This window comes from Salvelinus fontinalis, chromosome 13, assembly GCF_029448725.1.
Source record: "Salvelinus fontinalis isolate EN_2023a chromosome 13, ASM2944872v1, whole genome shotgun sequence".
NCBI lineage: Eukaryota > Metazoa > Chordata > Actinopteri > Salmoniformes > Salmonidae > Salvelinus > Salvelinus fontinalis.
In genome coordinates, this window is record NC_074677.1 from 36,822,343 (window position 1) to 36,847,221 (window position 24,879).

The 24,879-nt window shown below is 41.3% G+C and overlaps 2 protein-coding genes across 4 annotated transcripts in view; one reads left to right on the forward strand and one right to left on the reverse strand.

Annotated features, from left to right (window-relative positions):
* Positions 1 to 10,579: 10,579 nt before the first annotated feature.
* Positions 10,580 to 15,810, forward strand: agtr2 (angiotensin II receptor, type 2). Its single transcript, XM_055942710.1, has 2 exons — positions 10,580 to 10,712; positions 13,221 to 15,810. Exon 2 carries the CDS (start codon positions 13,269 to 13,271, stop codon positions 14,376 to 14,378), a length of 1,110 nt encoding a protein of 369 aa, XP_055798685.1. The 5' UTR covers positions 10,580 to 10,712; positions 13,221 to 13,268; the 3' UTR covers positions 14,379 to 15,810.
* A 1,330-nt stretch (positions 15,811 to 17,140) lies between these two features.
* LOC129868591 (teneurin-1-like) overlaps positions 17,141 to 24,879 on the reverse strand; it is a 180,426-nt gene continuing 172,687 nt past the window's right edge. For all 3 annotated transcript variants that reach the window (XM_055942709.1, XM_055942708.1, XM_055942706.1), the window contains exons 30-32: positions 22,294 to 23,514; positions 20,513 to 20,655; positions 17,141 to 20,382 (exon numbers count right to left, since the gene is read on the reverse strand). In XM_055942709.1, the coding sequence (XP_055798684.1) occupies positions 19,627 to 20,382; positions 20,513 to 20,655; positions 22,294 to 23,514 (2,120 nt within the window). In that variant the 3' untranslated portion in view covers positions 17,141 to 19,626. The remainder of the gene's footprint in view (positions 20,383 to 20,512; positions 20,656 to 22,293; positions 23,515 to 24,879) is intronic.

The following is a 24,879-nucleotide window of genomic DNA, read 5'->3' on the forward strand; positions in this document are numbered from 1 at the left end:
TCCATCTGGGTCTATACTCACAGGGGAGACATCTGTTTCTCTTGGATAGCCGTGAGGCTCACAGTTCACACGTGAAGATTCTACAGGAATTTACTTGTGCCCCTTAACTCTTTTACAAGAATTTTAAAAAATACAATGAGAGGATTGTTATGACTAGTGGTAGCTGTTACAAACATATATTATAAAGTATTTAAAGGTCTATTTTCTATCATTTCCTAGTCTGACATTACATGAAAACATGTGAATAGCTGCCAACTGAGGATAGTTTGAGGACAGCAGGTCTATCTAAAGACTCTTAGGCCTTAGTCATTGCCAGATGCTCCCAATGGACATTAACATGTGAGAACGGATGAAGATACCTCTATCCTAATTCTTTCTGACATTTATCTATACATAGCTTCAGATGAGTCAGTGTCATGTCCATAGTAACAGGACATTCCTCCTCCTCTTTCTGAGCCACCACTGGGTTCACAGTACATGGAGCAAAAGCATTTGTCTTCCCTTTGACATCATGTCACAGTTTTATCGCTCCCCAGGCTCTTGCTCCCCCATATTTGCATCCTGTGCCTTTTCTGGTCCCACAGTCATGTTCCCTTTTTTTCTCCCGGATACAGGCACATTCTCAGGGGCATTTTCCTCCTCACCCCATATTGGAGAAACTCACATCCACATGGGTCTTTGACTGTAGGCTGTTGATGTGGATACACTGTAAAATGATTTTGTTTGGCTTCGGTGAGAGCAAATCTCTTTTCATACATGCAGTCATGCGTCATGGACTGTTGTCACACAAGATAACTGATGTGTGTTTTCCCTTGGCTCCATCAGTCACTCTCATTATATGAGAGATAAGACAGTCAGTTAGCTTTGAGTGTCATGGCTAAGGTTTCCCACAGCTACTGTAGTGAACTCTTCCAGTTAATTAAGGAAGCTGTGAAATGTATCTATCTGACTGTTTGGACATGCGTATGCTAAATATTTGTATAAGCGAACCTGTAGCTGAGTGGGGGGTTGACACAAGATAGTTTAGTAATCCATGTATGTCACTCTTTTTTCAGCTTTTAATGTAATTCAGCCGTCAAACTAAATCTGATACAGGCTTTTATAGAAAGGTTGCAAGATCGAATCCCCAAGCTGACAAGGTAAAAATATGTTGTTCTGCCCCTGAACAGGCAGTTAACCCACTGTTCCCCCGAACAAGGCAGTTAACCCACTGTTCCCCCGAACAAGGCAGTTAACCCACTGTTCCCCTGAACAAGGCAGTTAACCCACTGTTCCCCTGAACAAGGCAGTTAACCCACTGTTCCCCTGAACAAGGCAGTTAACCCACTGTTCCCCTGAACAAGGCAGTTAACCCACTGTTCCCCTGAACAAGGCAGTTAACCCACTGTTCCCCTGAACAGGCAGTTAACCCACTGTTCCCCTGAACAAGGCAGTTAACCCACTGTTCCCCTGAACAAGGCAGTTAACCCACTGTTCCCCTGAACAAGGCAGTTAACCCACTGTTCCCCTGAACAAGGCAGTTAACCCACTGTTCCCCTGAACAAGGCAGTTAACCCACTGTTCCCCTGAACAAGGCAGTTAACCCACTGTTCCCCTGAACAAGGCAGTTAACCCACTGTTCCCCTGAACAAGGCAGTTAACCCACTGTTCCTAGGCTGTCATTGTAAAGAATAATTTGTTTTTAACTAACTTTCCTAGTTAAATAAAGGTCAAATAAAATAAAAAATAGTAAAGTATTGAATTACATCTGTATATGACACAGCTACACCATTTCCATTATGAGCTTGTAAAAACATACAAACTATGTCATGTAAAAACAAACAAATACCGTCACATTGTTTTTCAGGGCTATGACATGTTTGAATAGGACATAGAGGACACACAATTTGCATCTTTCACAGTCAGTGGTACATATTCTCAACTCTCTGGTGAAATTAGTCCTAACAGACATGTTCTTGTGGGTTATTTGTGTGTTGCTCTTTGCAAGAGGTTACGAGAAGAGAGTTTGACCTGTGAGCATCACTGTGTTTAGAACAAACACTGATTCTCACCCAGCTCCTCATTGGACAATGAACCCAGATTGCCCCATTCATTTCAGCATACTTTACTGAATGGGGCCCCTCCAGATGCAGGGGGTAAAAACTGGGGGTAAAAACTGCTGCTCTGCCTAAACGTGAGAAACAACCAGGAATCTCCTTCTCCGCCCTCCCCATCTTAATCCAATACAGACATGTGGTGGATTATGCAAGTACTGGACATGCTGTGTTTTCCCATGTTTCAGTGCTGCCAAAATATGCTCGGAGAGCCTAAGTGGTGAGTTACAAACCACGGTCTACATGGTTTTAATTCTGAACCTGAGAACCTCCAAACCCCTCAGGTCATTCTGTCCAACAGGGTATAGGGGGAGGAAGGAACAGTCATGAGACCTTTTGCTGGTTACTATTAACCATGTAATTAATACAGTATGCTCTGGTTGATATTAGTGCTACATTATTTATCTATACTATTTGTCTTGTGTTTCAAATGGAAACAGCCATATTGATAGAATTTCTGTAGAAAATAAGACATTTTCAAAACATCAAATCGAAAGTATGTGGACACCTGCTCGTTGAAATTTCATTCCAAAATCATGGGCATTAATATGGAGTTGTTCCCCCTTTGCTGCTATAACAGCTTCCACTCTTCTGGGAAGGCTTTCCACTAGAAGTTGGAACATTTCTGTGTGGACTTGCTTCCATTCAGCCACGAGCATTAGCGAGGTTGGGCACTGATGTTGGGCGATTAGGCCTGGCTTTGCATTCGGTGTTCCAATTCATCCCAAAGGTGTTCGAAGGGGTTGAGGTCAGGGCTCTGTGCAGCCCAGTCAAGTTCTTCCACACTGATCTTGACAAACCATTTCTGTATGGACCTCGCTTTGTGCATGGGGGAATTGTCATGCTGAGACAGGGAAGAGCCTTCCCCAAACTGTTGCCACAAAGTTGGAAGCACAGAATCGTCTACAATGTTATTGTATGATGTAGCGTTAAGATTTCCCTTCACTGGAACTGAGGGGCCTAGCCCGAAACATGAAAAACAGCCACAGGCCATTCTTCTTCTTCCTCCAAACTTTAGAGTTGACACTATGCATTCGGGCACAGTTTAAAACTTCTTTGGGAACGGGGGGCAGTATTGAATAGCTTGGATGAATAAGGTGTTCAGAGTAAACTGCCTGCTACTCAAGCCCAGAAGCTAGAATATGCATATAATTAGTATATTTGGATAGAAAACACTCTAAAGTTTCCAAAACTGTTAGAATAATGTCTGTGAGTATAACATAACTCATATGGCAGGCAAAAACCTGAGAAAAATCCAACCAGGAAGTGAGAAATCTGAAATTTGTAGTTTTTAAAGTGATTCCCTATCCAATATACTGTGTCTATGGGGTCAGATTGCACATCCTAAGGCTTCCACTAGATGTCAACAGTCTAGAAAGTTGTTTCAGGATTCTACTGTGAAAGGGGAGCGAATATGAGCCGTTTCAACCAGTGGTCTGGCTGAAAGCCTTGAGTTGTTTATCGTGTGCGGCCGTGAGCGCGAGGTCCGTTCCCTTTCCTTTCTAATGACAAAGGAATTGTCTGGTTGGAATATTATTCAAGATTTATGATAAAACATCCTAAAGATTGATTATATACATCGTTTGACATGTTTCTACGAACTATTATGGAACTGTTTTTACTTTTCGTCTGGACTTTGTGAGCGCGCTTTGTGCATTTGGATTACTGGACTAAACGCGCAAACAAAAAGGAGGTATTTGGACATGAAGATGAACTTTATCGAACAAAACAAACATTTATTGTCTAACATGGAGAACTGGGAGTGCCATCAGATGAAGATCATCAAAGGTAAGTGATTAATTTTAACGCTATTTCAGACTTTTGTAACACCTCTCTTTGGTTGGAAAATGGCTGTATGGTTTTCTGTGGCTAGGCGCTGACCTAACATAATCGCATGGTGTGCTTTTGCCGTAAAGCCTTTTTGAAATCAGACACTGTGGCTGGATTAACAAGAGGTTTATCTTTAAAATGGTGTATAATACTTGTATGTTTGAGGAATTTTAATTATGAGATTTCTGTTGTTTGAATTTGGCGCCCTGCAATTTCACAGGCTGTTGGCGAGGTGGGACGCTAGCGTCCCACATATCCCAGAGAGGTTAAACCTGGAGCCTGGTGCACGGTTCACGACAACTGGAACTTTGTCATCAGTTCCATGATTAGTGAGGTTTATTAGGGTAGTTTTATATGACTACTGTTCAACCCCTATTGTACACTTTTCTCACCTTCCAATATTATCTGGGTTGAACAATTGAATATGACAACTTTCAGGATGAATCAAACCACTGTATTTTTGATTCACCAATATATTTTGTGCGTAAAGGCTCTCCAACACAGTTTTTTTTATTATTCACAAATACATTCCGAACCCTGAATAATATACATCATACAGTATTTTTTTATCTACAAAATTGGTGCTGAAAAGGCAATGAATATTAGTGTATTTACATTGTTTTTGGAAATTCCTCTAATTCCAGTAGAGTGATTCAGATTTTTTTTTTATATATGCGTACTATCGTGCTCCACACTCTTATGCTCCGAGTGCATTCTTCAACAACATTCTCTTGCGTACGTTCTTGTGAGGACGAGAGTGTGGAGAAAGAATAAAACAATACATTTGAGAAGCACTCGCACTCCCCCTACTGTATTACCTCACGCTTCACCTTCCCATTCACTGAACCTTCTTCCAGCAAGGACAATGGCAACAATAGATGAAACAAGATATACACAAAGCAAACGTTTAACTTCATAGTTATCAGCTAGATATGTGAATCGTAATAATTTAGCTAGCCAGCTAGTTAAACTGGCACAAATTACCTAAAACTAATGTTATGCAGGGTAGATGTACATTTTTGTGGGTAGCTAGCTAACAATTCTTTGGCTATCTGGCTAGATAACAGTACTTGTAGGTAGCCAGTTAGTCCTATTGACTTATTATGGTTTTGCGATCTATAGGTAAACATGCCAAAATTAACACAGAAAGTATTTATTGATTATTGATTTATTTATCAACGTAGTCAGGCAACATATGAGAGAGGCAACACTTTATTCCAAAGTTGAAGTGTATTTTCTCTCGCTTCAGTTAAAAAAAATGGCCGCCATTGATTTCAAGAAATGTTGCGTCATTTTTTATGTGGTTGCATCATATTTCTTTGCATGATTTCTGTTGAAGCTTGCATCGATGCATGCTTCAAAATACATTCAAACGGAGTACGCATTCGAGAAGTGCTTTCCGTGCTACGTTTCGCCTACTTTGATTTGGACTTATACTCCGACCCTCCCGTGCTCCAAGTTGCGTGCTCGGAGCACGGTAGTATGCATTTTGAGAAAAACCCTGAAACAGACTGTAGACAATGATGCACTCCCAGAATAACATGCTCTATTTTCATTTCATCTATGATGTACTAAATGCCTTGCTAAAAATCATGTAAAAAAATCCTCAGGGGCTGATTCTCTTGATCCCTTCTTACTGCAGCTTTCTGCCCCACTTATTGCAGAATCATTAACCTATATTTTAATTTGGCAATTGTTTCTGGTGTTATCCCTAAGATCTGGAAAGCGGCACGTCCTCCCTCTACACAAAGGAGGAGATCCTTTTGACTTACAAAACTTGGAAATTGGAGGGTAGTTTTCTCACCTTTCCAAAGTTTTAGAATCCCTGGCCAATTTTCAGCTAAGAACTTGTTTTACTTCTCATTCTATTCTAAATGAGCACCAGTCTGGTTTTAGACCTGGACATAGCACCGTTTCAGCTGCTACGCTTGTTTCTAGATGTGTTAAATTGTTTCTAGATGTGTTAAATTGCTTAGATCATAAAAACCATTGTGCAGCTTTATTTATAGACCTTTCCAAGGCCTTCGACATTACATTCTCATTCAAAGGGTGATTTAAATATTTCTGGATCAGGCTTCTTGCAAGTGGTTTGAGAATTACCTGCCAGATAGGACACAATGCCTGATTTCTGATGGTGTCAAGTCTAGTTTTACAAAAGGTGTACCGCAGAGGTCGGTATTGGGACCTGTTCTTTTGACTATTTATATAAATATTATTGGTCTATCCGTTAAAACATTATGCAGACGACACTGTTATGTATGCCATTGCCCCAACTGTTGACAAGGCTATGTTAGAGCTGCAATCTGTTTATTTTTTATTTTTTTTTATCCCATTTTCTCCCCAATTTTCGTGGTATCCAATCGCTAGTAATTACTACCTTGTCTCTTCGCTACAACTCCCGTACGGGCTCGGGAGAGACGAAGGTCGAAAGCCATGCGTCCTCCGAAGCACAACCCAACCAGCCGTACTGCTTCTTAACACAGCGCGCCTCCAACCCGGAAGCCAGCCGCACCAATGTGTCGGAGGAAACACCGTGTACCTGGCCCCCTTGGTTGGCGCGCACTGCGCCCGGCCCGCCACAGGAGTCGCTGGAGCGCGATGAGACAAGGATATTCCTACCGGCCAAACCCTCCCTACCCCGGACGACGCTATGCCAATTGTGCGTCGCCCCACGGACCTCCCGGTCGCGGCCGGCTGCGACAGAGCCTGGGCGCGAACCCAGAGACTCTGGTGGCGCAGTTAGCACTGCGATGCAGTGCCGTAGACCACTGCGCCACCCGGGAGGCCCTCGAGCTGCAATCTGTTGCCTTCCAGAAAGCCCTGGTTGGTTTAAAACATGTACTTAATGCAGGCAAAACTAAATATACTGTATGTTGTGCTCTAATTCTTGAAAAAAAAAATTCTAATGAACTACATATTTATTCATTGGATGGTACTTCCATAGATCGAGTTCCCGCCTATAAATATCTGGGCATTTGGATTGACAAAGATTTAATGTTTTAAAAACATACGGATTAGCAGGTAGCAGATTGTATAGTCTTCTTTCCTGACAGTTCTTCACAATGGTGACACCATTTACCAGATTGCAGCAGCTACTACCCTTAAGCTTTAGAAGACGTCTACCATAGCGCCCTTCACTTTATCACAGATGACAGTCTTAATACTCACCACGGCATCCTGTATCAAAAAGTTGTCTGGTCCTCATTAAAGTCCCGTATATCACTTCATTATTCCCTTTTTGTTTGCGAAGCTCTACTACACAAGCTTCTGACTTACCTAACTTCGGTGTTAAAATCAAAATACCAAACCCGTTCACAAGGTTGGCAAATTCTTGAGGTTCCTCGGTTCTACACCGAACTATGTAAATCCAATTTTTTTTGAAGCACCTCTGCTGGAACCAACTACAAAATCCATTAGAATTGGATGTTCTTGTGCCGCTGAGGCAATTCAAAATATTGATTGGGGACCTTACTGAGCAATATAATTGTTTTTCTTGTTGTGCTGTGTTTTTCTTGTTTTTTATGTTCTAGTTGATTTTTGAGTTTCTTATGAAATTGTATATGCAGGGTTCCCTTGTGAAAGAGACCCTTGTCTCAATGGTGACTCCCTGCTTTAATAAAGGTAAAAAAGTGTGTCTTTTGAGAATTCTAATTAAAGGTACACCAAATTTAAAGGGATGGCTTTAGATAAATATATTGCAAATCTTATTGAATGTAAACTCCACGAGAAAATCTGTTGGCCAGCAAGTGGGAGGGTTTTCACCAGTTTAATGAAATGTATTCTGTACGCGCAAGGGAACCACACCTGCAAAGCCCATTTTTATTTGATTTATTTCACCTTTATTTAACCAGGTAGGCCAGTTGAGAACAAGTTCTCATTTACAACTGCGACCTAGCAGTTGTAAATTAGTTACCCAACTGAATAAGGTAAAGCCTCGTTCACATTACCCATAAGCATTCTGCTACGTTGCACTCTGTTTGTCGTGCATTTCAATGGGGACATCCACAACGGAGTGGAATTCCCCCTTCACGGACACTACGTACTTTGACATTTTCAAAATTTTGTGTCGTCTTCAGTCCAGCCAGAGTCCGTCAAAGAACAGGAAGTTACCAAACCAACGAAAAATATGAAAAGATATGGTTTTCGGTGATGGCTTTATGGGATAGCTAGCAACTTGTAAACAGTTACCCATTCCCAAAAAGAGTACTATTTTAATAGTAATGTTAAATTATACACATTGGCTTTTCAGCCAATTATATTATGACTGTTGGCTCCCGTTTTAAGGTTATAGGGATAGATATGTTTGTTATTGATGATAATTATTAGGTGGAGGTTGCTAGCTACAGTAGTATCTTCAACCGAAGCTAGTTTGACTTGCTATAGAGTTAGAGAAACAAGTTGAAGAAAAAGTAACTAAACAAAACCTGTTTTATTATCACCAAAAACAATACATTTATCCTGTCTTGAATGAAAAGTAAATATTTTGCAATCTCTAATGAGAGACAGGCTGTCTTCTATCTTGCGTTACAAACACTACACTTGTCGTTCAGTAGCGGGGCAAGACTCAGTGAAGATGTTGTACTGCAATGTGTACAGCACATACGTCTGACTGCGTAGGAAATGTACGCCTTTCCTAAGTCTGAATTGGGCCATAGTGAGTAGTGGCTACATAAGCAATAGAGGATTTCTTTTTCATCATGGATATTTTGGTAGTGCACACTGAGTTTACTGTAGCAAAACCTTAGGCCAGATTATCATATAATTTAGGTCCACATGTGGATCTTTCTGAGAATTTCTACCTAATCTTCAGTAGGCTACTTGGATATTTAAAGATACCACCACCTCACTTGCATCTGGCTCGGCTTGTTTCTCATGCATACGAGGAGGTTTGGAATTCCATCCTCTTTGAAGTGCAACATGAACTTGTTGACTCTTGGCTGGCTGAGAGGGAGGTGAGTAATGTCTACATCCTCCCTAATCCTAATGAGAGATGGCTGTAATGAGATCTACAGGACAGATATCCTCCCTGTTACCCTGACACCAGGTCACTACTCTCCCTCCATACCTCAGCCACCGCACTCAACCTGGACTCAGGGGTAGATGTAGTATAGTAAATGTAAACCGGGACACTCCAATTAGTGTAATATGTTATGGTATGGTATGTATTCATTTGTGGATGTTCATCATCCATTTTGTATATGTTATGAATTACAATTTGTATGATGTTACGAATTGCAATTCATACAATATGATAATTTGCTAAATGTATATGTTACAAATTACAATTTATGGCTAATGTTAGCTAGGTGGCTAATGCTAACATTAGCTAGGTGGCTAAAGTTAGCTAGACTACGGGTTAATTGTAAGGTTAAGAGTTGGGTTAAAGGGTTAGTTAACATGCAATGTTGTCGCAAAGGAGCTAAATAAAAGTAAGTAGTTGAAAAGTTGCTAATTAAATAAAATTGTCATTGATGACCTTGGGGTTGCTAGACGTTCGTGTTTTAAGCCCATCCACCCTGACCAAACACCCTACTTTCATTTTTGCCTTAAGTAACCTTCTGTTTTATGTAACCATACCACACATAACAAATCATACTAATTTCAGTGTCCAGGATTTACATATACTATGTTACATCTAGTCTTTGAGACCAGGCTGTCACACCACTGTTCAACAGTAGACCTGGATGATTAATCTCCTTACTGATCGCACAACATTATCTAGTCTGGCAGCACCTTACCCAATCACCGCTCACCTTTGAGAGGGTTCTTGTGTTTTGTTACAAATCAAATAATCATAATGCTCAATTTTCTGTAATTTCAGAGCTGTAATTTCTGTAATTTCTATTAAGCTTTAGACACCATAATACTCAAGATGCAGTCAATATGATTTACAGCAATCAATATGATTTACAGCAATCAAGATGATTTGCAATTGACGTCATCCTTCATCATGCAGTTCAATTCTGGACTGGCCTCTTTTAGGGAAATCAAATCAGCAGCACATGGGGTGTTGTGTATGTTGTAGGTTGAAGAGAACAGCTCTAACTGTTCTTTTATTTAATGTGTGACATTTTCACCGTCCACTCTGCACCCCCAATAAGATTCTCTTGAGCTCTGATAGAAGTGTTTTGGACTGAGCCTGTGTATGAGGTGCTAATCCAAACTAAAACCATGTCAGTGATTTATAGGGGCAATCTGCAGTTCGAACAATAACAAAGTAGCCACTCCACCACTGATTTGGTAAACAGCTGAGGCATGGGGCTGGAGAAATGTAACCCCTCCCAAACTCATGGGCAGAGCTATGCATAGAAGGACTGACCATCCATGATATCAAAAGTATAGTTTTAATCATGATTTGAGGCTGTACAGTGTTTGTTAACATTTACATTGTTTGGAAACATTGGAGTAAAACAAGTTTATATTTTAGGTTCTGAGGGGGTATGACAGTGGAGCTAAGCTCATAAGTTATATTCTTCAAGAATCAATGGGTCTATATCATTAATTTAAAAGTCCAAAAATGTATGTAGTAACTGCAGATTGTCCCTTTAAGTACCCCTGTACTATGTCTCTAGACGTCAGCTTGTTTTTATGAGGGGAGCGGGACATAGAGGAGTGACGAATGCCTGGCCTGGCCCATAATGCTGGCATGTGGTCAAGTTCCTCTTTCATAGACATGGATGACTCCCTATGGGCCAGGACATAAAAACCACAGAACCAAGTCTTCATACAGCCAGTGTTCAGGCAAACACATCACGGGACTAACTTTCACTGAACAGGAGAAGATATAAGGTAAATCGACTTTATGTGAACATTATAGTGGCTTTGAGATTTTTAAATAGTCATTTTTATGTTATCTTGAAAGAAAGTGTAATTATATCAAAGGGATTAATTAAAATTGTACATTCTAATTTTATTGCAGAGGAAACTTGTATGTAATCAGTATTCAAAATGATGCTCTCTATTATACTTTAAGTCTCTGTTATTAGCCTCATTATTAGTGCAGAGTATTTTAAAATAACCATATAAGAGAATATTTGAGTGTTTTTCTCAATTTCAGGAGCTGAACTACTCTGTTAAGAACTCCTTTCACAGTTTTAAAAGTGTAACATATTGCTAGAACGTTTTGTCACATTAAAGTTGATACAGTAGAACTGTGATATTACTTATATAACATCCATTAATGGTTTTCAATATGTAAAACTAATGATACATAACACACCGAAAGTATTCGATTTTCTATACACAATGTGACTAATTATTTATATTTGGTGATAAATTGAATCTACAGTACCTCCTCCAATTATATTAGTTTCAATTGACACTCAGTGTACAAAACATTAGGAACACCTACTCTTTCCATGACATAGACTGACCAGGTGAAAGCTATTATTTATTACCCCTTATTGATGTCACTTGTTAAATCCACTTCAATCAGTGTAGATGAAGGGGAGGACAGGTTAAAGAATGTTTTTTTTTTTTTTTTTTACATGGATTGCGTGCCATTCAGAGGGTGAATGGGCAAGACAAAAGATTTAAGTGCCTTTTGAACGGGGTGTGGTAGTAGGTGCCAGGCACACCGGTTTGAGTGCCTCAAGAACTGCAACGCTGCTGGGTTTTTCCACTCTCAACAGTTTCCCGTTTGTATCAAGAACGGTCCATCACCCAAAGGACATCCAGCCAACTTGACACAACTGTGGGAAGCATTGGAGTCAACATGAGCCAGCATCCGTGTGGAACACTTTCAACACCTTGTAGAGTCCATGTCCCGACGAATTGAGGCAGTTCTGAGAGCAAAAGTGGGTGTAACTCAATATTAGGAAGGTGTTCCTAATGTTTTGTACACTCAGTGTATTACGTATGTAATAAATATTGAGATATAAATGTAAATATATTACATACATGTACAATACTTTCAGATAGAATAAAGGTAATGAAAATCCATCCTAATCACCTTATTAATGTTGCTCTACTTTTATCACACTTTCAAATACAAAATGTTTTTTTATAATAAGGAAGATCTTAAAAGATCTCCTGAGGGATCGCAGCAGCCAGCCAGTCACCATGCTATGCAACGTGCATTACTTTTCTATACTGCATGTGCTGCTGGTTGCTTAGACCAGGGGTTCCTAAACTTTTTCACTTGGGGACCCCCTTCCAGCATTGGGGAACATCCCGCGTACTATCTGCGTGTGTGCGCCACGTCTATTTCTATGGGCACAAGCACTGTTTATGACACAAACTGTTCACCCCCCTCTTGTTGGTGGACAGAATTTGGCAGGTTTAAAGCTTATTTCCTGCAATTCTACACATTTTGTAATGGGGTGCAAAGAAAATTGAGTAGTTTTAACGCACATTTTCGTGCAATTCTATACATTTTGCCATGTCCAATGTGTATTCATGTGTTAGAATGACCAATAAATTACAACAAAATCTATGGGTTAAAAAACCTAAATAAAAAAAACGTTAGCTGACATGGTTTAGTTGTTCTTGACATTTCTGACAAGTTTTAAATAGCTCTATAAAGTATGCAATGACTGACATGACAAGAAGAACTGATGAATCACTACCTAATTTCGAAATTGGACCTTGTGCATTCTACTATTACAACTTTCAAGAGTGATTTTAAAGCCGGACTGAGTTCCTCACAGTTTGGGAACCATTGGCATAGACTACTGCATGTAGGGGAGTTTCTCATGCAAAGGGACACTGGAGAGGGGATTGTGTCCAACCCTAGAACCCCCAGAGCCCTCTAAAACAACCAACCACATGTTCCTTCTGTCTCCTCCTATTTAACACTATCCAGATGGACTCCAGCCTGGAGCCTGCACAGAGGAGGACTATCCAATACATATTCTCAAAACAACGCAGTCCAAATAGCAAGTCCCAAATGGGCTGTACAAATGTATTTCTTTTTCCATTAGGTTCAGGACAAAATGACAATGAAAAGTGTTTGGGGATTCTTACATCTGCTGTTAGAGGGGCTAGAAAAATACAGAATAACCCCCTATAATACGATTATTTTACATACGGCTATTATCACAAAAATATTTGGCTGTCATCAGAATGTAATATATTCAGTCTTGGCTGAGAACACCTCATTCTTCAGTTGGCCCACCCTGTATGTGTCTAATAACATTGAGCAATTTCTTACCATGCTTGCCAAAACTGTCTCATTGTGTTTTAGTTACAAAACTTATTGCAACTAGTGCATGTATTTTAGGTTACAGATATTTGATTTTGTTAGGAGACTTTGTTTCTCTAATTGAAAATGTTGCTGATTTTATGTTAATCTTACAGGCCTTAGTGGGAGTTGGCTGTAAAAGCAATCACGGACACAGAGTACCCATGGCATCGACACACTCTAACCTCTCAATGGCCACCAACTCGTCAGAAGATCTAATGATCAATTCTTCCTCATGTGATTCCATCTCCCCCTCGCTGCATCAGAACAAGCTGATCCCCACCATCTACAGTGTCATCTTTGTCCTTGGTTTCGTGGGCAATATCTTGGTGGTGTTTGTGTTATGTCAAAAGTCCAACCGTAAAACAGTGGCCAACACTTACATTGTAAACTTGGCCCTCTCAGATCTGTTGTTCCTGATCAGCCTGCCTTTCTGGGCAGTCTACTACTCCTTTGACTACAACTGGGTGTTTGGTGGGCTGATGTGTAAGCTGTGTGGCTGCCTCCTCTCCCTGAACGTCTACGCCAGCATCTACTTCATCACCTGTATGAGTGTGGACCGATACAGAGCCATTGTCTATCCCCTCCAGTCTCAGTGCAGCAGGAACCTGTGTCGTGCGCGAGTGGTCAGCGGTGTGATCTGGACCATCGCCGGCCTCATGACCATCCCCACCATGGCCTTCCGAGACACCTACCACCTGAAGGAGCTGAGGGTCACGGCCTGCGTCCTCATCTACCCACCTACCCAGCCCTACTGGTTCCCAGGCCTGGCCCTGACCAAGAATATCCTGGCCTTCTTGGTGCCTTTCACAGTCATCGCCAGCTGCTACTGCCGCATCGGGAAGCACCTCCTGGGGGGACAGCCCAGCCTGGACAAGAGTTCCAGCAACCTGGACCGCGTAATGAAGATGGTGGTGGCTGTGGTGCTGGCCTTCTTCGTCTGCTGGTTCCCCTTCCACGTGCTGACCTTCCTGGACGTCCTGAGCACCCTGGGGGTGATGCACAGCTGTTGGGTGCGCCAGGCCATCATTACCCTGATGCCCTTCACCCTATGCCTGGGCTTCTCCAACAGCGCCATCAACCCTTTCCTCTACTGCTTTGTGGGGAACCACTTCCGGGAGCAGCTGTGGCGGCTGTACGAGGAGAAGGCTCCCAGGCTGTCCCAAAAGAGAGACTCCATCAGCACCAGGCTCAGCTCCTTCTCCAGGAAGCTCAGCGACCTCAAGGACACAGGGCCACTGGAGACTCTGGACCAACACAGTAGGGGCCCCTAGTCTAGGGAGGTTACATGGCAGGACTATGAGAGGCCTGTCTGTCAGATGTGTAACAGTTGACACCGGGGATCCTGACTGACCCCCAGGCCTAGTCTCCAGGGGACGTTAACCCCCCTATCTACTCCTAATTAGGGACAACCTGCAGGCTGGACAGAGGGAATATAAACATAGATTTAAATGTCAGTTTAACATCCCATGCCACCAAGCTCATGTTAAGGGGAAGGGATATTATATCACCAAATCTACAGTATATGTGCTGGGTAAACCTGTCATGTTTTCTGAGATACACAGGTCAGTGTGATAATAAGTGTGTGAAATATACAACTACAGTGTATGTGCCTTTGTACTAGTTACAATAATGTAATATGTGTATGTTGTTTTTATTGTATATAAGTAACAAAAATGTCAATGAACACAGAGCCTTCTAAACGGCAAGAAAAGGTCCATGCAAACATCTACTGTGAACTGTATAATTTGTGTCTCTTGAACCATAATTAACATTGTATTGTGTCAAATGTACAACCCTTATCAAGATATGCTATGAATTATATGTTTTCCAGTCACTCTTCATTTGATATAACAGAATAATGAAAGCCAGACAGTAATGGTAGTCTTCTTAGTGTGAAAACAAAACATATATTCAGTTAAGGTCATGCTCAAGTTGAACATGGGAAAGCCAGGAGTTGAGTTTTCATCACATTGTAGTAATTTGAACATGCATTTGATTGTTTGTCATACAATCAAAACTTGCTGTTTTTTTCTCCTGACATTTCTGTTTGCAACAGTAATGGAGACAAGGACATAGACTGAGTAACAAGCATTGATATAGGCAGTTCTACTGCCACTCTGTGGCTGGGTTTGATAAATGCAGGTGCAAAGGAATTCTCTCTGATTGATAATTGCGTAGTTTTTACTTCAAATTGTAGTTTTAGTTATTAAAACTCATCCAGACCCATCATATTATCAACTAATATGGTCTGAATATTACAATGAACAGAATAGTGAAAAACAAATCAAGGTGACGTTCATGTAAATACTGGTACTGTACTTCAATACTGTTTCCTGAAGTGTTTTCCTAATGACCAGAGAGTACAGATGTAGGATCTTAATTGGATCACCGTGTTGCATGAGAATGTATAGTGTATTGGACATATTTGAGGTTTAAGAAGGCTTCTGAAGTTTGTAATTTCCACTTTGAAATTTCAGATTGATTTTCCCTTTCTAAAAATGTGTCAACCCCTGCAATCTTCTTTTCATGAATTAGAATTCACATTTCCTGTTGCTGCAGGATTATTTTCCTGCTGTAGCAAACTGGCTCAAATTAAGATCCTACATCTGTAAGCCTATGTGTGATCTTTTCTTTCCTCTTAGAATATATGATTTCCTGTAGATGCTACCGTACTGTAAATACTACCATACCGATTGTGTGTCAGTGCTGTTCAAATCAAATCTTATTTGTCACATACACATGGTTAGCAGATGTTAATGCGAGTGTAGCGAAATGCTTGTGCTTCTAGTTCAGACAATGCAGTAACAACCATTCATAGTGATGGCAGGCTTCATTCAGTGTGATAGAGCATGTGTCTGTTTACCATGGAGCTATCAGCAAGGCCACTACTGAGAGGATCCTGGGTGCAGTGGGGAAAGATGGGAGCCATCTACTCCGAGACAGTGAGAGTGAGGCCAATACCTACTGCCTATGTGTTCTGTGAGTACTTGAACAGTATTGTTGATCCATCGTAGGTTTAGTTATTGCCATTTTGATTGACTTTAGCTATAAATTCACATTTGCATCAATGCTGTTGTGATGAAAACGCATAATTTCTCAGCAAGGCGGGGGATAACAACTTTACAGAATGAAAACAACAGATGGATGATATGACATGCCTTTTTGTATGACGAATACGCACCTGTGTTTCCATCTTTCTGATTCATGCTCATACAGACGGGTTGTTCCATTTAATTTGAGTCCAATTTACACAGACTACCGAATACCATAAATATTGGACTGTAATGTACTGTACAGTACGATTACACTTAATCACTTTTCATTGAATTGCTGTTATCATATTTTTCAGCTATTTTCACTGAAAGATGCAAAGATGTCTATACCTACAGTGTTCCAAATCAAGGAGGGGTCCTGGAAAGTTGAGATGAGAAAAGAGAAATAATAAACATGATATCAATATCCATTGGTTAGCAGTAGATTACCACATGGGAACACATGAATTACAACAATATACTGTACATTCATACACATTTTCTTACATTCCAGTTATAGAAAGCACGTCCCTTAGGAGGTAGGCCTCAAAACGCTACAGAATATACAAAATTCTAACACGTTAATGTGGTATTAGTGACAACCTCATAGTTATTTTGGAAATAGCAAATTATCCTGACTTGAACTGAATGAACAGATAAGGCGTTTCTGTGTTTCAGACGGAGTGTAGAGTACAGACACGATTATTCGGGACGATAAGGAATCTGATAGCTGCCTTTGGAAATCCATCTGACGATGCCCCTCCTCTACCCTGTGGAAAACCAACACACTAACACTGACCAGCAGTACCTATGAGATGATGGCTCCTCTTCAAAGATACAAACTTTGACAACAATATATATATATATATATATAAAACGGTGAAACGATTCAATTTAAACAATTTCTGTGTTTGATTATTTTCATGGTACAGCTATCAATTTAAACCACTGAATACACTCATATTATTTCATAATACAATGAAAGAAACAACATCAAAACATATGGATAAAGAATTTGCACATTTATTTATTAAAAGTCAAACCTTCAAAGTACCTTGTTTTAAATATGAACTTTCCACACCCAATATATTAACTTCTTCTCAATATTTACACCCACTTCCTGGAGCACTTGCAGAAAATGCATGCCTCTTGGTCAAAGCCCAGAGTAGAAAATGCAATCAAGCGATATCAGTGTTTTCATACCATACAAATGTATCTTGGCAATCACACTGTCTTCGCTCTCGGAGTTACCCAACTGAGACAGTATCATCAATATGAACACCAATGGGCAGAGCATTATTAATTATATGGAGTACTATCAATTAATTTACCCAAAATATGTTATATAGTATACCATATAGCCTATATTTTATACAATTCATTTTTGCAATACAACCCAATGAGAATTAAAGTAAAAAAACAACAGATACGGTTGCACAGAATGATATTTTTGATGAACTGGACAGTATTAAAGTGATTATCAGAATATAGGGTGTTTGTCTTTGTACTCCATGCTTGAGGTTCAGCCTTTTTCCACAGTGTTAATGTTTCATTTCTGTATGAGAAGCATGGAAAACAAATGTCAGTACACAAACCATACACATCCCAATTATAAAAAATCCTTAACAATCCAACCAAATTGTGGATATGGGTAATGTGTGAGGGTGGATAACTGGACAACCTTTCACTTTTTAAATCCTTCTTCTCCAGCTCCAAACAGGTCATACTCTGAGCCAAAAATGTATAAATAATAAATAGATCAATATCATCCCAGACTTGAAAGTTTGTCTTTGGAAATAGGAAATAATGAGGATTCTTAGATGTTTCAAAGGACTGAGTAAACTATTGATTAACTAAGGCTTGTTTAATTGGGGCTGCATTCAAAATATTTCAGCTGTTGTGAAGATGGTGAAATGGTATGCACATCTAATTTCCTCAAATTTTTGGTGGAATACTAGACGCCGAGGCATACGGCATAAAGTACTTGCAATCTTTTTACAGAAGAATGACATGCTGAAACACAATGTGACTTTGTTGTAGTAAATTAAGCACAGACAAAATACATGTTGAGTAAATATTTAAAAAAATGGATGTTTCCAGACCGTTTTATCTGTTTTAAACAGCTACTCAATGTGTGCATTTCTCTTTGAAAAATCCTCCTCCACATTCACTACATTTGACCCGTAACTAGTGCACAGTCAGACTCTTGTAAGCTACCCACTGTGAATTTGTTCTATTCTCTTTCTGCTTTTCACCCTGTTCTGATATGTAAAGTCTATACTACCCACTTGATAACTGTAAGTGGGCCTTCTCCTAGATGTATGGACATTCTTTACAAACGTATCATTGTTTCAGTACAATTCTTACACAACTAATTTGTGACGTTTGGATTTCACATTGGCGGCAGAGACTTATCTACTGCACTGTCTGCCAATTGACTTGCTAGCTCAGATATAACTGATCAGGGACTGGGAAGGAGTGCCTTGTAATGGCATCAGAATATTAAGGTACATTGAATGTAATATCTGTGAATTACAGTGAATTACAACACTATGATTTAGCACTTTGCATAGGGCACTACAGACTATAGTCTGCCCTGCAAGCTCCAGTCCATAAGGATTCTAGTCCAGTACATAAATAATAACACTTTTCATGGTATGGAAGGAGATGTTTTGATTAAATTGTCATCCTTCAAAGTTTTTTTAAGAGCAGAAAGGCACAAGCTCCACCCAGATAATACATGATATTTTACAATAAGCAATTTGTAAAAAAGTAAACTGTACTGTACAGGTTTTCAGCATGAATACTTTTTCCTGTTGCTCTGTGTAACTCCAGTGATCAATTCTATTGATAGGATTAACGATTAATAATCAGTAACAACACATTATTAAGTTAAGCACTTGTATCTCGCTAAAGCACTTGCTATATACAATGTCATGTGTCTAAACCCACACAATCTACTCCATTGTACCACCAGAACTTTAAATACGCAGAAAGCAGCAAAATTCCCGATGCCAGTGAGTCTCAGTCACAAACGAAGACAGTAGCTGTCACTGCCATTTCTCAAGAGATCGCAGACAGATATGCACTGTATAAACTGAAATGACAGCAATTCACTACACTGTTATAGATACAGTATGTATAAAGATTAATTATATGGTAATGAACTTGATACGGAGTCTGTCATCTCAGATTCAGCATATCTAACAGCTTACAAAGTAGGTCAAATTACATAAGCTAGCCAAGTAACTCCAAAATGAAAGACCGTCAAGAGTTTCAAATGATCAATTAATTCTCAGAAGAAACAAAACAATCAGAACACAGGTGAAACAAAATACCATCATTTGTCACTTAAAGGCAGTTGTCTTTTTTTTGTATATTTATCGTCATCATTCTAGAAAAAACGGTACAACAAATCATTGTGTCTAAAAACAGACTGTCTTTGGTGAAGGGGAACCCACGGCAGTAGTGAAGCAAGATGCCGCTGTTACCTCCTCCCTATTTCACTTTGCCTCATGAAGTGAATGTTGTTGGCACTGTCAGAGAGCTCCAGGTACTGCTCCACGGGGAGCACGAAGTAGCCGTCATAGCCGGGAACCTGTCCAGTGGTGAGCAACTGCTGCCTCTCTCCTTCTGTCCAGAGCCTGGAGCCCTCCTCTCCTTCCTCCAGCCTCCTCTGCTCGATGACCCAGGCCTGCTCCACCGCCCTCTGCCGGGCCCCCTCCAGCACATGCTCCCTCTCCTCTTCCTCTGTGGCCCCGTAGCGGATGTTGAAGCACAGAGTCCCGTGCTGCATCTGGATGTCAGCGAAGCGCCTAGTCCTCCCATCCACCACTGTCGTCATCTGGGACACGGTCACGTTGACGCCGTTCTCCAGGACGCGACCCGCTCCGTTGTGGCCAACCACTCCCAGGTCCCCCTCCAGCAGGCCGGGCTTGACAAAGTAGTGAGTGTCCAGACCGTTCACCGTGAAGTGCAGGCCGGATAGGTACAGCGCGTGGTTTAGGACTGCTGCCACACGCCGGCTGTCCTCACTTGCAACCCCAATGATTTCGGTGGTGACAACATTATCTCTGATGGCGAACTTGACACCCTTTCCAAAGATGGAGGAGATGGCAGAGAAGCGGGGCCTCCGGCCATGCCACGCCCCCAGCTGACCAGTCACCTTACTCATAGGCAGTCGGTCCAGAGAGATGAAGTTCTTTAGGTGTTTCTGCAGCTCACACTGGATTCCCAACAGAACCTGGCAGACAAACACACATGGGATGGTTATCTAATGATAATAAGGATTTTCAGGTCATCTAATATCTAAGGACCATACATGGCTGGAGATTAGGCTCTGTTAGACTAGGCCTAGTCTAGGTTTAGCTCACCTTGCTAGGGTCCCAGTCTTGTGTCTTGGTTTGAGTCTTCATCATTTCATAGGTTTGCTCCATGCTCTCCACCTCCGGCTTGGGGTAACCAGGGACAACGTTGTGGAGCTGGAACCCAAACAGCTGCAACCAACTGCTGATGTCTGGAGACAGAAGGTTTCGAGGAGTCAATGACAGGACATTGGATTTGAGCTTGTGTCATGCAACACAATTGAAACCATCCTGTCTAAATATCTGTCTACACTGCGTGAACAATTATTAGAAAGGTGAGTATTCTGTTCTTATCATTATTTCTATGCACATTTTCCAACTCCAAACCATATCAACTTGAATGCTTATTGGATGTAATCATTTTCAGGTGATATGTATTTGTGTAAAGCGAAAGTGAATAACAGCTTATATCAAGGTGTGCATAATTATTAGGCAGCTTCATTATCTCAGGTAAAATGGGCCAAAAAAGAGATTTAACTGAGACTGAAAAGTTTAAAATTGTAAAATACCTTTCAGAGGGATGCAACACTCTTCAAATACCTAAACTATTGAGGCGTGACCACAAGACAATCAAACGTTTTGTTGCGAATACTCACCCGGGGCGCAAAAAACGCATGGAGAAGAAAAGGCGCAAATTAACTGCAAAAGACTTAAACGTCAAGCTACCAGGAACCCATTATCCTCCAGTGCCACCATATTCCAGAACTGCAACCTACCTGGAGTGTCCAGAAGTACAAGGTGTCAAGTGCTCAGAGATATGGCCAACGTCAAGAAGGCTGAAACACGACCACCACTGAATAAGATTCACAAGTTGAAGCGTCAAGATTGGGCAAAGAAATACCTGAAGACATTTTTCAAAGGTTTTATGGACAGATGAAATGAGGGTGACTCTTGATGGACCAGATGGATGGGCCCGTGGCTGGATCAGTAATGGACACAGGGCACCACTTTGAGTCAGGCAAGTGGAGGAGGGGTACTGGTATGGGCTGCTATCATTAAGAATGAGGTACTTGGACCTTTTCGGGTTGAAGATGGGACTGAAACTCAACTCCCATCCTACTGCCAGTTTCTGGAACATTCTTTCTTCAATCAGTGGTACAGGAAGAAGTCCTCAGCATTCAGGAAGGCCATGATCTTTATGCAGGCAAATGCTCCATCACATGCATCCAAGTACTCCACTGCTTGGCCTGCCAGCAAGGGCCTCAAAGATGCCAGAATAATGACCTGGCCCCCTTCCTCACCTGACTTAAATCCTATTGAGAACTTGTGGGCCCTTCTCAAACGTGAGATTTACAGTGAGGGAAGACAATACACCTCTTAACAGCATTTGGGAGGCTGTGGTTGCTGCTTCAGTGAAAGTTGATCATGAAACAGATCAAGAAACTGACAGACTCCATGGATGGAAGGCTCATGGCAGTTATTTAAAAGAAGGCTGGCTATATTGGTCACTGAATATTTTTGAAAGGCCAAAAATGTTATTTAATTGTCATTTTGTGTTACTTATTTGTTACACTTACTCAAAAAAAACAAGTGAGTTGGGAGAAATTCTTTTTGTAATTTAGTTGCCTAATAATTGTGCACACTTATATATTCCCCAGAGAAAGACAAAACTCACTTTTCCTTTGTTAAACATTCAGGTTTGAGGTTCAATAACATTTTGGATCGACTGAGAGCATTGTGTTTGTTCAACAATAAAAGTAATCCTGAGGAATATAATTTGCCTAATAATTATGCACGCAGTGTATATCTCCTAAGGAACATATAGTGGATCTCATCAACATTAATCTTACCTGTAGTGAACTTGGTGACATCCTGTAACTCTGCAACCGGGTAGTTGTTTTTGAAGGAGTAGAGGTTGAAAGGCTTGGGGTTGATGCTGAGCTCCGTCCACAGGTTATGGTTGGGAGTGGTCCACCTCCCAGCCACCACATCATAGTCCCTCCTCCCCAGGTGGACCAGCTTGGTCAGCGCGTCATAGAGACCGCCCTGGAACCCGATGATCAGCAGAAAGGAAGGGTTTGAGTCTTGGTAGATGTCTCCGTAAGGGGTGTAGAGCATCTCCTTGACTATGTGTCCTTGGCTGCTGAAGATGGCCAGTGGCGTGCCAGAGTTATCACAGGCTACGTAGTACTCCTCCCCACTGCTCAGCTCCATGGCGATGAGGTGTCCCTGCAGGTCGTAGTAGAGCGAGGTGATCTCAGAGCTGGAGTGGTTGTACATGTGGGTCACCCTGGTGGGTTTGGTCAGGTCGGCATAGAAGTACTGCAGCTGCTGGCCGTCACTGGTCCTGCTGGCCACCCGCCTGCCCAGACCGTCATAGCGGTAGTGAACACTCCTCTCTGACACTTTGTCAAACGCTTTGGCAAGCAGCCCGTTGGAGTTGTAATCAAACATGACATTGCCCCGCAGGCGAAGAAAGCCATCTTCATCCATTTTGTACTGAATTTCTCCGAGTCGTGTTATGCGGTCTCGTAAGTCGTAGCGCAGCGGCGTTAGTCTGGCACTGTTGCCATGACTCAGTAAATTAATGTTGCCGTTGAGGTCGTAACTATAGCGCCACTGTGGCCTATCATTCACCGACACAGCCTGGAGCTGACTATCAGCATCATACTCGTATGAGTAGCGTGTTATATTGTTATCCACACCAATCCTGATGTCACAGATAGTGATGCGGCCCATGTTGTCATACTGCACTGTCATCCAGTAGGCAATAGACTTCAGGATCTCGTACTGGACCTCGATCACTTGTCCGTTGGCATTAAATATCTTAGTGTGCTTCATGATGTGTGTAGTGATCACTTGATTGAGGTCATAGTTTATGACACTGAATTTCCCAAACTGTTCAATTCTTCCTGACACATCAACATAACGGTAAAGGTCAATGGGAAGAGGGGTTTCATTAATCATGGCCTGCATGCTGGTGACCCGGAAGTTATTATAGCTGTAGTCAAATCTGGCATTCACCAGGCCCTCCACACTAAACCTGTAGATCTGTCTCCCAACCAGAGGACCTGTGGGGAGAATAATCACCATTATCCGTTAAAAAACAATGAAACGTCATATCTGAGTAATTATAAAATGTATGTTCATGACTCTAGCAGCTCTTCAAAGTTTGAAGCCATACATATCATCAATAGCAGAGCAGAGATGCCTGAAGACTACCAATACTAATCCAGGTTATCAAACTGCTTTGTTCACACCCATATGGGTTGCGCATAGTATTGCTTAGACTGAACTAACTAAAGCAGAATGAAAGACATTTTAATTACTTCTGTCCTTAGGAGATGAATATTACATGGTGATAGTATTATGTGACTGCAAATTAAGTTGGAGGCTGTTGACCTGTCATGCTTGAAATTGCAGATTGAATGACGAAGCAATTGAATGGCAGTTAATTAATGTGGGCTTATTCATTCTCCCAGTCAGCTCTGTAAAGGCCTCTAACAGCATGCTCAATACCTTCATTTGGATCTCAAAGCTGCTCAGGAACTCACAGAGCAACAAAAAAAAGTCTGATACTTAGTGTAGGTGTGCACAAGGTTAATTAATTGTTATCTACACTATTGAAGTGATAAAGTGTGATAAAGTGTGTTATATATATAACATCAAAGTAAGTGAAATATAAGCAATTCGTTTTAATGAAGGTATACAGTATATACAACAACATTATCAAAAGTATGTGGACACCTGCTCGTCAAACATCTCATTCCAAAATCGTGGGCAATAATATGGAGTTGGTCCCGCCTTTGCTGCTATAACAGCCTCCACTCTTCTGGGAAGGCTTTCCACTAAATGTTGGAAAATTGCTGCAGGGACTTGCTTCCATTCAGCCAAGAGCATTAGTGAGGTTGGGCACTGACATTGGGCGATTAGGCCTGGCTCGCAGTCAGTGTTCCAATTCATCCCAAAGGTGTTCAATGGGGTTGAGGTCAGGGCTCTGTGCAGGCCAGTCAAGTTCTTCCACACTGATCTCGACGAACCATTTCTGTATGGACCTCGCTTTGTGCACGGGGGCATTGTCATGCTGAAACAGGAAAGGGCCTTCCCCAAACTGTTGCCACGTAGTTGGAAGCACATAATCGTCTATAATGTCATTGTATGCTGTAGCGTTAAGATTTTCTTTCACTGGAACTAAGGTGCCTAGCCCGAACCATGAAAAACAGCCCCAGACCATTATTCCTCCTCCACCAAACTTTACAGTTGGCACTATGCATTGTTGCAGGTAGCGTTATCCTGGCATCTGCCAAACCTAGATTCATCCATCGTACTGCCAGAAGGTGAAGGGTGATTCAAAGCGTTTCCACTGCTCGAGAGTCCAATGGCGGCGAGCTTTACACTGACGTTGCTTGCTGACTGACGTTGCTTCCAGAGGCAGT

Bases quoted from the DNA above. Each gene is read 5' to 3' on its own strand.
- agtr2 (XM_055942710.1), top strand. From the start codon at position 13,269: ATGGCATCGACACACTCTAACCTCTCAATGGCCACCAACTCGTCAGAA.